General features: G+C 39.5%; 1 protein-coding gene across 1 annotated transcript; it reads right to left on the bottom strand.

The window, feature by feature from the left end:
• Positions 1-445: 445 nt before the first annotated feature.
• LOC128502648 (vomeronasal type-2 receptor 26-like) lies at positions 446-12,479 on the bottom strand. Its single transcript, XM_053472907.1, has 6 exons — positions 12,409-12,479; positions 8,097-8,388; positions 5,654-6,064; positions 2,960-3,190; positions 1,986-2,109; positions 446-1,353 (listed from the first exon to the last, which is right to left on the bottom strand). Exons 1-6 carry the CDS (start codon positions 12,477-12,479, stop codon positions 446-448), a joined length of 2,037 nt encoding a protein of 678 aa, XP_053328882.1.
• Positions 12,480-13,448: the final 969 nt, after the last annotated feature.

The raw sequence follows: 13,448 nt of genomic DNA, 5'->3' as shown, positions 1-13,448 counted from the left end.
GTACAGAAGGAGAAGAGGGTCTTGTTCTTGTGAGCCTACAATCTATTTGGCCTGCTGGGCCAGGCACCTCTTCACTCTTAACACTTTGTGCATTCTTTTCATCTCAGTGTAAATTGTTGAATACACGCTGTGTAGCAGAAACTCATATATGAACGGATAATTTAACATGTTAAGATGCGAGGTGGAGATCATATAGGAACACACAGCAAGAAGGTTATGAACAACAGTACTAGGGTGTCTTCGTACCATTCCTGAGAAGATTTTTGTACATCCTAGATTTCTGTATTGTCCGGGGGCATAACTAAAAACCACAGGGCCCTGGTGCTAAAATTGCCCCGGGCCCCCCCCCCAACTTCCCCAAGCAACATGTCCCACAGTGCCACCGTTGCCCCACCTATGCCACTGGTGTTGTCCTTGTTAAACTGTCTAAAATAAAGTCTAGATATTATGAAATGGTCTTACTAAAAACATGCCGTTTACTGTTAAGTTCAGCTCTAAACAGAATAATATAACATTTTGGGAGGTATATACAGCTTACAATGCCAAGACTGGACACCAGGGTAGCAAATATCTCCACAGCCACCATGTTTTTTCCCTTGCTGCTCAGATAGGCCGGTATAGCACAGACCCACACACTGCAGAACACCAGCATGCTGAATGTGATGTGTTTGGCTTCATTAAAGTTGTCTGGCAAAGTCCGTACCATGAAAGCTAGAACAAAACTCACAGCTGCCAGAAGCCCCATGTAACCCAACATACAGAAAAAGGCCAGGACAGACCCTTCATTACATTGAACAATGATTTTCCCAGTGAATGTGTGCATGTCTAATTCCTGAAACGAGGGAGAGAGTAACAACCAAATGACACTGATCAGAACCTGACCAGAGGAGCCAACCAAGACAACAGCATTGGACAGCTTCAGTCCCACCCAATTTCTCCAGATGCTGCCAGGCTTTGTGGCTTTGAAGGCAATGCAAACCATGATGGTCTTGGCCAACACACAAGAAAGTGCTGCAGAAAAGGCCATTCCAAATGAAATATGACGTATCATGCAGGTTATATCCAACGGGCGACCAATGAACAAAAACACGCAGAGGAAGCTCAGTTTGAGGGAGACCAGGAGGACAAAGCTCAGATTCCGATTATTTGCTTTAACAATGGGGGTGTCTCGGAATGAGATAAATATTGCAGCTATAAAAGTAGAAAGCAGAACTGAGAATATAGAAGTAACACAAAAAACTAAAGCTAAAACGTCCGTTTCATAGGATAGAAACTCCAGTATTTTCGGAATACACTTGGTTTTTTGTTGGTCGGGCCATTCATTTTCAGGACACTTGAAGCAGTCTTTGCTGTCTATCAAATAAAATATCATATAAATGATGGTATTGGATGCACCTTGAATATATTTAAAGAATGTCTAGAGACAATGATAACATAATCACCATCAATATAATTTCTTGTGATCTTATACAAACGATAGTAATACCCTTTGGGATATTGATACCCACTGCCAACTGCCCGGTGGGGTGGAGAGGTTCAGTTAATTGTAAATGGCCAGTGGTTCCACGGGAGCGTACATTATACAGTATATTTATATAGGACCCCATTCACTAGCGGCCACAAGTGTTTGGATGATTCATTGCAAGACTCTATCTAGTCAAGTGACCTCTGCAGATATTGGCCAGACATGTTGTCAAGTCTGGTCCATTGAGTAAACCTTTAACTAAGATGAACCCTGCGACTTTTAGTGAATAGACCCAACACCCAAGTGTCTGAGTAATACGGGTAGAAATTGTCTGTAAAAAGTGAAATCATGCAGTTTTATGCAACATCCTAAAGTTTAATTTTTGCTAACAAATAGATACTTTAAAGACTTTTATTTGCTGCTTGGGCGTTGTATCTGCTATTTATTTTGGCCAAATTCATATTCCCTGTGTGTGAAAATGCAGATTTACTGAGGACCTCTTGGTGGTGGAATGGCGTACCTGATACATTGGTAAATTCTCCTTCTGAACACGGGATACAGTCGTAGCAGCAGATGTGAAATCCTTCTTTTGATGCTTTTCTGGATCCGGGTTGACATGGGTCACTGCACTTTGCTCGCGGCATCTAAAGGAACAACTCATATTTCATACAGCTGTATAAAATTCAACAACATTTTGAAAACAGAGTGCTTGTATCGCCGGTATACGTCCTGTCCCTGACAGGGGGGGAAAGCGCACCCTCTGAGGCCACCATTCCACCAGTGACATCATAATATCCCATTGGTTGGATAACAGAATGTCTATGCTCTTTACTCGTTATGAACCATTCAGTGATCAATTGTGTAAAGCTTACTATATTTTCTATGTTACAATCCAAGTCGCTTCATATCTACTGAAAATACTATGAAAATCAATGCTGGCATAAATGTTAGATGATGATATATGCATAACTATCGGATACTGATAAATACAACTAGATAAACAAAAAAATATAAATAATATATACATATATATATATATATAATTATAATAATAACCATAATAATAATAATAATACAATATCAATCTTGTTTATTTTTTAATTAATATTTATTTTAATTTAACTATGAGTAAAGACTCTTTTATGATTGGAATATAAACTCAAATTTATTTCCTCTTTTTCCGCCATTCCCAACTACTATGTTCAGCTACATGATGTACTCTCCACCACACACGTAAATCCTCAAAAAAAATTCTCTCCCAATTATTTCAGCAGCCAATCTGTAGGGTGACAACAGTACCATGGAAGGGGCACAGTGCTCCGGCTTCTCCTCTTTATTTAAATATGTTGAAGAACATATATTAAAGTACCTATAAAGTACTTTAAAATGCATTCCTTATTTGTGAGGCTTCATGAAAGTTTTTTTTTTGTATTATAAAAATGAGCTCTTACATGCAGGAAACGTTTATTTGCATGAAATCATATTTATATTTACCTTGTCATTTTTCCATGTTATCTTCCAGTCTTCTATAAGGATTTGCTGGTTATCTGGAAGTGATGGATCAAACGCGCCCACCCGATTCAGGATGGTATTTTGTGTCTTGCCGTTACGTATTATTATCCAATTCATAATATCGTACAATTCCGGAACTTCACCTTTTTCATCAAAAAAGATGTTGCTGCCAAAGTGATCCTTGTAATTAACCTTCTTTAGGTAGTTATTTAGCTTTCAAATAACAAGAAACAGTGTGAATCTATTTGACCTGGGTGACTTAACTCATACTTTCAGAGAAGAGAATAACAAAGGGATGTAAAAATGTGACTAAAGAGTGATTAGTAAACAAAAAAAATATTAAATATAATAATTAATGACATTGTTATCATGTCTGTAAAGAATGTATCTGTTGACAATTTCAGCTGTATAACCAAATACATGAAAATAAAAAATAAAAAATATATTATTATACGCAGAAAGCAAGTGATTGAGGGAGCTGGCAGAAAAGAAGATGAAAGAACGAACAGAACAAACAGTTGACCACTAGACACTTATTATGAATGACAGTCCTGAATTCTTAAGTTCTAGAAACTCTAGAACTGACCCTGGGGAGGTCATTTCACATCAGTTGGCTGTTAAGATTGCCGACATCCCTGTATTACGTCCAGGGGCGTAACTAGAAGCCTCAGGGCCCCGGTGCGAGAATCTGTTAAGGGCCCCCCCAACCCAATCTACCCTCCTCTCACACCATCTACCCACTCTCCCCCCTTCTCAGGCTATCTACCCTATCCCTAACCTCTTCTATCTACATTTTTTTTTTTTTTCCTTTTATTCGCCAACCTGACCCCCCCGAGTTATGCACATCTGCCCCAGGCTTGCCACTCTGCCCCCTGATATGCCTTTTAACCCCCTATATGCCTCTCTGCCTCCAGAAATGCCTTATACCCCTATACGCCACTCTGGTTAAAAGGCATATAATGGGACAGAGTGGCATATAAGGGGGTATAAGGCATTTCTGGAGGAAGAGTGGCATATAGGGGGTTAAAAGGCATTTATAGAGACAGAGTGGTATATAGGTGTTAAAAGGCATTTCTGGAGACAGAGTGGCATAAAGGGGGTTAAAAGGCATATCATGGGGCACTCTGCCTTATGCCCCCCTATATGCTTTATACCCTCCTATATGCCACTCTGCCTCCAGAAATGCCTTTTGACCCCCTATATGTCACTCTGCATCCAGAAATGCCTTATACCCCTATATGCCACTCTGGCATATAGGGGGTTAAAAGGCATATCATGGAACAGAGTTGCATATAGGGGGGTATAAGGCATTTCTGGAGGCAGAGTGGCATATAGGGGGACACACTTACATACACACATGCCGATTTTTTTGTTTTTAACAAATACAAAAAAATATTATACAGTTTGTACAAAAAATACATTGGTTTACTCACCTTCTACTTCTCTTCACTTCCGTCCTCTGGTAGCTGCACACTGTTCTCTTCTCTATCCTGACAGGATGTCACTGACCTGACATCCGGTGCTCCAGCGAGGGGGCGGAGCTTTCACCCCTCACGCTGCTCCCATCACTCTGCGGCCATCAGATTGCTGTGAATGTAATCTAAACGGCCGATGCGTGCTGATGCCGCCGGCCGGAGCTACTTTAACACTTTCTTTTAATGTAATATGGCAAGCTGGATCGGCTTGCCATATAAAGTAAAAGAAAAAAGTATTAAAGCAGAACCGGCCGGCGGCATCAGCACGCATCGGCCGTTTAGATTACATTCCCAGCAGTCTGATGGCCGCATAGTGATGGGAGCAGCGTGAGGGGTGAAAGGTGAGTGCGAGGGGGCGGAGCTTTCACCCTTCACGCTGCTCCCATCACTAGGCGGCCATCGCACACGGCTGCTGGGTGTTGATGCGGCCGGCCGGCGCTACTTTAATACATTTTTAAAATTTTATATGGCAAGCCGGACCAGCTTGCCATATTAAATTAAAAAAACAAGTATTATAGTAGCGCCGGCCGGCCGCAGCAGCACCCAGCGGCCGCTTAGATTAGATTTCGGGCAGCCTGGGGGGCAATTGTCCCCCTGCCCAGCCCGCCCCTGGCGCCGGAGGCGGCTCCCAATCCCGCTCCGCCGGCCGAATCTGCGGGCCCACCGGGAAATTTCCCGGTATCCCGGTGGGCCAGTCCGGCCATGCTTGGGCCCCCTTGAGTGGGAGAACTCCAGGGCCCGGTCGCAGTCGCGACCCTGGTAGTTCCGCCACTGATTACGTCATATAGCATTAAAGATAAATATTTACCTTCATTTTGTAGTTGTATCTGTTTAATTGTTTTCCTGTAGAATCCTTAATAGACGGAATATCAATGCTGTTCAATGCCAAGGCCATGGAATTTACTGCACTATATACATAATAAGGAGTTCCTATAAGTATTTGATCAGGGATCACCTTAATTTTCTCCTTCCAGGTACAGTTATGAAGTTTAATATGAAGTGCCACTGGGAAAAAACTGTTTTTATTAGGGTTTTTTGACAAACATTTAAAGAAACATATCCAAATGTCTTCTAGTAATGGGTCATTTGGGCGACTGGATGGGTAGACGCTATCGACAAAAGTGTTCATTTCAGGGATGGATCTTCTGGGTGGTGTGAATACTAAACTGCAGTTTGACAGTTTGGTTCCGGTAAATACAACCTCATGTTCAAGCGACCATGAAGGAGGAAGGATGAGCGTCTTATCAATAAGTGCATCTGATACCTTCTTGAGCAGAGTCATATATTTTGCATTAAATGAACCACAAATGATGATAATCTCAGTTGTAGCTTTCCGAATAATGTTAACGTAGTCAGTAAATTTTCCTTCTTTTGTAATTAAAATGGAGAACTCAATGCAGATGCCGTATTTAGTGGTCTCTCTGGTCAGATACCGCAATTTCCTTTCTCCACTGTCATCTCCAGTAGTAACGATTCCAACCCAGTCCCACTCAAAATGTCTCAATAACTTTAAAATTGCAGTATACTGGATCTCATCCCCTTGAACGGTTCGGTAAAAGTAAGGATATTGTCTCCGGTCACTTAGTATAGAGTCTGTAGCCCCATAGCTTATCTAGGAAAATGGAAAGCATAGCTGTAAACTCTCTAGATACATTGAATTAAATAAACAGCATCCGGCAAGTAATTAAACCTTTAAAGGAAAATTGGTCAATTTGATTGGTTGTCACATACGTAATGTCGCCTGTCACCCAATACTTGTCCATTCGAGGCACAATACTGCTAGATCATACCCTTCCAGTGCCATTGGGTTCTCTATCCTGATTTCCTAGATACATTCTATATGGTTGGCTGAGACATATGTCTATCTTTGAAGAGTTAATCCGTAAGCACCATTACATAGATTATTGTGGAACAGTAACATGTTTAGGGAGAAAAAAGTAACAGATGTGATTCAAGCGTGTGAGCCAATTACACAAACAGGTTTGGTCTATCTGAATCCTTGAAATTTTGACCTGGAAAAAAAAATGTTGAGCTTTTAATGTGGTGCAAACAGTGCAATTCCTAACATGGGTAAAACCATGAATATGCCAGTGGGAAGAGGTGATCGGAGGAAACCACAAGAAGAGCTGAGATAAAGGTGGACGCATTATCTTCAAGGACTCTGTAGATCAGGGTTGGGAGCTTAAATTTAACTCTGGAGGGTACAGAGAACTAATAGAGAGACTAGGACGCCCCTTAAAGCGCTGTGATTCACCTTATATTCACCATAAGGCAAAACATGGCACTTTTGGTAACGCCCTCTCACCTGATTGGAGGATCGGGGGAATGGATGTCACCAGGGTTGCTGCCATTTTGGTGGAAGCAGACGAGGAAGTGGTCAGCAAAGAAGGTAGAAAAACATTAAGAGTGCATAAGAGAGTGAATGAGAGTGTGAGAGAGTGAATGTGGGCACTGGGCAACAAATTTAGTTCCCGAGTTAAAAATACCCCCACATTTTTGTCTGAACCGAATGGACAGGGAACGTAATTCCTTTCCCGAAAACGAATGCACCAAAAACAAACCAAAAAATGTATCCAAATCTTTTTTGGCCCATTTGCACGTCTATTGTTCTGGTAGTCTCTTGTGTGAGGCAAAAGATAAATTCCATATATATATTTTGCATCTGGGCATGATGGGTGAAGGAGAGAGCAAATTCAAGACAGCTATCTGAGTCTCTTGGCTATATTGAGACGCCCGACTGTAATGAAGAGATCAGGAAATGCAGAGAGAGGGAGAAGGGAATAACTTGAAGCTCTTCCATGGATATGTTGAGCTTCAGGGATGCCATCCAGGAGACAATTTCAGAAATAGAGTGATTAAAGTTAGAGGAGAGGACGATAATTCAGGAAGCAAAGGGTAAATTTGTCTATCATAAGAAGCGGTAATGGAATCCAAAGAAGAGATTAATTGTCCAAGGGAGGAACACCAATAGAGATCAATAGAGGAGGAGAACATATCAGAGGGTTAGGGTTTGAACCATAGAGATCGATAGAGGAGGAAAACACATCAGAGGGGTAGGATTAGAGCCATTTCGTGGATGCCATGAAAATGATTCATAGGAAAAAAAAAAAGCAAAAATCAGGCTCCGGTCAACCAGTGACTTTTCTCCAGGGCACCGAGCAACCAAACTTTTCAATGCACATGCCCTTGATAAAGATGAGTCTTACTTTAGTAATAAACACATAAAAAATAATAAAAAATATAGTTCTAAAATAAACCCATATAATAACAATTATAATAATTAGATAATGAAAGTCTGATAAAATCAGGCTGTAAGCTCATTCAAACCTCACTTAATATTCCACGGGCATGGTACCTCAAGCATTAGTATCTTTGGCTTCATCAGATCACTCAAACCAAACATTCATTATATTAAGTACAATCTGAACCAGTCATGTCACGTTCACGATCATTGTAAAGTGCACACAACCAGTCCATAGAACTAACCATATCTAAAGCATTATATTGTCTAAAGACATCTGGTACATTTTGAAGTTGTCCTGCTTGAATGCTCTTCTTGGGCAACTGATATTTACACCTAGAGTGCACTGGTCAGTACTTTTTATTTGTTTTATAATTTATGGGTATAAAACAACTCTACCTACCTGAGGGTAACCATATAGATTCAAGATCTGTGCCATTGCCAGGGTAGTAGAAGAACCAATGTCTCCAATAAAACCCACCACCTGGCCGTGTTTGTCGCAGAAATAATTGGGAGCCTGCGTGAATCGTCCCGATATTATCTGCATCATATTCTTTATGGCTTTATTCACATATCCGCAGGAATCAAATGCATAATATCCCAGGGTAACGTTGGGTAAGATGTCTGGGTTTCTGTTTATCTCATCGATGGTGAAGATAAAAGCCAGGATATGCGTATAGTACTCAAATTTCAAACTGAGAAGAAAAAGACTCAATGTTATGTGACTGCTACAGCCTTTAGTTGTAGAGTTATTGCAAATTTTACATATGCCTAATTTTGTTTGCTATCTATTATAATTATTATCTTTTCTTTATATAGCTATGTATGCGGTGCTTCTTACAATACATATATTAAAGGTGAATGACGAAACTAGAACTGACAGACTAACACAAACCGGTACATTAGGTAAAGAGGGCTCGGCTCACAAGCTTACAATCTAGAGGGAATGGAGTGAGAAGTGACATATGGTACGGAGAAAGGGGAGAGGTAGTGCAGGGGTTGTATTAGCGGCTGGTAAGTTCTGGCTGAATAAACGTCAACACCATATGCACTCCCCAAAACTAAAACAATTGGGCAGTGTGCACTTTGCTGAAAGTGATGTTACAAAAAAATGGCACTGGGGTTTAGCTTATGGTGCAAATATTTTTTAGAAAATATTGTAAAAAAAAAAAAACAAAAAGAAAAAAAATGAATACACAAAATAATAACTCTATAAAAGAAAAATAAATATCCCTCATTACAAAGTTATTAATACTGGATAAAAAAAAAAAAAATAAGCAGGTTCCAATTTTGGTCCGCAGCTTCCTCAAAACATGAGAAAACAGGAGAAAACTATGCATGTGCGGCATCACACACAGAATGAAAATCAGAGTCTGTTTCTCTGCAGTTGGACATACCTAGGAAAGAAATTTTATTAATGTTACAATTTTGGGGGGAAAATTGGCGCCTTTTTAATATTTGCCATATAACTGGGAAGAAAATACAAATCCTAAGCATATGAAGTGTATGCAGGTGTATGATTTTTTTTTCCTCACTTTCACTAGCTGTGTACAACTATTTCCAGCAGTAAAACGGTTAAACAATGTTTACCGAATTATGGTTTAAAAAGAAAACCTTACGTGAAAAAAAATGTGCTTTTTTTTTTTATTTGTGTGGGTGCACTAAATCAGAAAGAGAGAATGTTAAATGATGACGAGAGAGCATTGGTCCTGAAAGTGTTAAACTAAGTGATTATAAACTCACCATCTGTCCCTAAACCAGGATGCCAAGCAAAGTACAGTGTACGGTTTTTGGTACTGAAAGGGTTAACATGGCTTTTTTGCAGCAGCAGCAGCAGCAGCTCTGTAGATGCAATGCTGTTCTCACTAAATACCTTTTACATTTATTAATCTCAGTTTTGGTGTTAATAATAATAAAAAAGGACATTTCAGTGGTTGCCATAGTGATATGATGTTTAACCCCCGCACACCAGAATTGCTATTTGTTATAAATACTTTATTGCCAAAATATGTTTGAATTTAATCTTCTTTTTTTTTAATCTAATTAAATATTCCTGAAATATTCCTGAAATCTGAAGGCACACATAAAATGAGGAGGTTTACAAAAACAATTAAAAATTGTGTTTAAATTGTAGGAGAGGGGTAATATTCATGAAACTGTAACAATTTATTTAAATAGATGCCAGATTCTACAATAAACATAATGGTTCTTTGTCTTTGCAACTTTCATTTAGATCCGGATCCAGAATACAATTGTTTCAAGGAAGAAAATGTCAAAAACAAATGTTAATATTTATTATAAATTAATATTTGAATTTTACTCTCGCTCTGCCTGGCTGCATACTGTGCTTCATGTATGATCTCGTCACATTATCTGTGAATAGCGCCTGCGTAATCCTGCATGATGTAAATGTATCACAAATACAGAATTTAAATTCTACTCACTGCGTGCACGCTTGATGTGTTAGGATGTCCGAGCCAGCGTACCAGTTCGTTATCCAGGTGTTAACTGTGAATATTCCTCCAATAATGATATCCCCGTCCTGGAAATACTCATATTCAAATGTATACATTCTCCTTATGAGATTACATGGAGATTTCTGGATTTGAGAGGTGCAAGGAGACACCCAGAGGATAAGCAAAAATAACAATCTCAACAACATTTGGGAGAAAGTGATATGAATTAACCAGCAAACCAGCAGCACCGTGCTCCGTTCTTTATAGCTCATGACTTTCCGCTCTGTTGAACAGTATCATCTCCACTGTGATACCTTGATATTACTATACAGAGACTGTCATACCCACTGTAATAACCTATTATATATATATATATATATATATATATATATATATTTCTCTATTCGTACATATGAACAAAACAAGCAAAAAAAAAAAGAAAATCCACAGGGAAGTAATTCTGACTAAACAAAGTAGATCACTTGGGATAAACTCCCCATTCAAAGTAGAACTTAGTTTAACTAACTACAAATAGTAATATGATGGTGTTGTAGGGAAAGTCTATCCCCTTGGAAAAAAAATATTATATATATATATATATATATAATATTTATATATATTATAATATAACTTATATAAAAGAAAAAGTTTCTAAGGTTGTCAATACCTCCCATCAGTGGCATAACTATAGGGGTTGCAACTGCGGCAGGGCCCGGGGACCCCTGCAGCCACTCACTCCTGTCTCCTTGTGCCAGTTGAGAAAGGGCCTTTCTGACCTGGATCAAGCCAGTCCAGGTAGAAAAGGCCCTCTCTGTAAGCGATGTTGAACCGGCACGATAATACAGGAGCGCAACGGGGTCATGTTACGTTACGTCACGTGACCCCACGTTGAAACCGAGGCTGCTAGCACAGTGGAATCCAAACTGCAGGAGATGTAAGGAGTACCTCCATGTCTATGTATAAGTGTATGTGTGCATGAACGTCTATGTATAAGTGTATGTGTGCATAGATATCTATGTATACATGTAAGTGAGCATAAATGTCTGTGTATAAGTGTATGTGAGCATGAATGTCTATGTATAAGTGTATGTGAGCATGAATATCTAATCTTTTTAAAGTGCATGTGTGCATGGTTGTCTAAGTTATATATAAGTGCAGGTAAGCATGAATGTCTAATCTTTATATAAGTGTATGTGGGTAGTAGAAGCATTGCTAAACACTAATCTACAAACACCAGACAAGCCAGAAGGCTTGTTTTCCCCTCAGAAATCTCATGGTGCAGCCACAACCACAACCACAAGGGATTCTGGGTAGGCACATGCAAACAAGGTCAACAATGATCACCTTTTGCCTCTATATCCGCTTTATACATGAATCCCCTTAAAAGTAATTGCCCGCTGTACAAGACAGCCTTTAGACAAAAGTCGGGAAAGAGATACAGTAGCCTCTAACAGTAGTCTCAGAGAGGACTTATATCCGTGTTGCCTCAACTAGTAGTTTCTCTGTTGTTTTTGTTTCCTTGACCAGGTATGCCCTAAAATGATTTATCTCTGCATCAGAGTGAGTACCTAAAGGGTGCGCCCCTTAATTAGTGGTTCTTAAGTTAGGGAGCATTGGATCTCCTGACCTGGATTCCACACCTGTCCCCTCTTAGTTAACTCCTAGATGTGGCCCTGACCACTGGTGTAGACATGAGCACCCTACTCTCCAAATGTTCAAACCCAAGGAACCAAAATATAAAACTCTAAGATTTACGTTAACATACTACTCACTGGGGTTAATATTTGGCTATGAACCCTTTTATATTTTTACATGGGAAACGTTAAGCGAATTTGGGATATGGAAAGGGTGTGTGTCTTGAAGGAGAAAGAAAGAAAGAAAGAAAGAAAGAAAGAAAGAAAGAAAGAAAACATTGTTTAAATATAGTGATTGTAATTTGGGTAATCATGGTGATGACCCAGGTGTGAGATAATTAGGGTTGGAAATATTATGAAATGAGGAGAAGAGTGCAAACTGAAAACAGTTGCAATATTTATCCTGCCTACTATCTGAAACTTGACTGCTTAAGCCCATAACCGGAGGGCTAAAAATTACCGACCCCAGTACCCCAAATGAAGACACAGGACACATTAGTGGGGTAGGGCTTTTGGCCACAGCTATATTAGAATAAACATTCCCCAAGCCAGCGGTAGAACAGACCACCAATTCTAAAACGGCCTGCCAGCTGTTAAGCACTAAGCCCAACAGGCAGATAATTACCCCAACAAGCCAAGAGTCCTAGCCCCGTAGGTGCCATAAGCCGTCCACGGGACGCGCCTCCCCAAGCCCATTATGGGCGAACATACCATGCTTTTTTGTAACCGGTGCTGGCCAGGGGACCCAGACCGCAGCTGTGACAATCAAACAAGACAAGATTAAAAAGAAAGGTAACAAACATATAAATAACATGAACCCACCAAACGTAGTGCAACAAAACCTTGAGGTGTATAACATGGAATTAGGGCGGGCAGGAGGGGAACGTCTGCAGATTGCTGGTGACAAAGGGGAAAGAGGTATGATTCACACCTTACCCCCAATCTAACTCTTATAGCTGCAACAATAAAAAAAGACCCTGACTGCAGCCCTGTGCATGGGCCAGCAGTCATGACCCCCTTCCCTATTGGTCCCTTTATAGCAGAAAGACAGAGAAGCATTTTCCTCATGAAGATACAGGAACCATGTTAGATATTTGTTTTGCTTAAACATCTAAATATCTCCTCGAATGAAACCACAGCTTCTAAGACTTCTTAAATAGGTTACTTTATTAAAAAAAGAAAAAACATTTTTTTTGTCTTTTTTTCCTATGTCAGTTCACATACTGTTATATTTCTTGTCATACATGACACTAATTTTCATTGATCACACTTTAATTCAACAATTTATTTCCAATCCAAATTAATAAATAAATTAAAATTCATGCACCATTTTATTTCGGGACTATACACCAAAGATAGGTCAATTCTAATTTATGTAAATTTCACATTTCATCATTGATAACATCAATTATAATTTCACATTTCATTACAGTAAATTTAGTAATAGTAATTATTCTATCAACACATTAGTTATTGAGTATTTACAGCTCACTGCCCTTTGCGCTTACGCTTTTAGATTCCTATACCAATAGATTTACCCCAGTTATATATGAATAGAATCTACCTAACCATTCATCATAGAGCATAACGTTAGACAAATTATATTGTGAAATGCAGTACTAAAACCTCATATTTATCCAAAGTAAATATTCGCCATTACTCAGT

The sequence above is a fragment of the Spea bombifrons genome, chromosome 1 (assembly GCF_027358695.1).
Source record: "Spea bombifrons isolate aSpeBom1 chromosome 1, aSpeBom1.2.pri, whole genome shotgun sequence".
Lineage (NCBI taxonomy): Eukaryota > Metazoa > Chordata > Amphibia > Anura > Pelobatidae > Spea > Spea bombifrons.
This window is presented reverse-complemented; position numbering and strand designations above follow the sequence as displayed.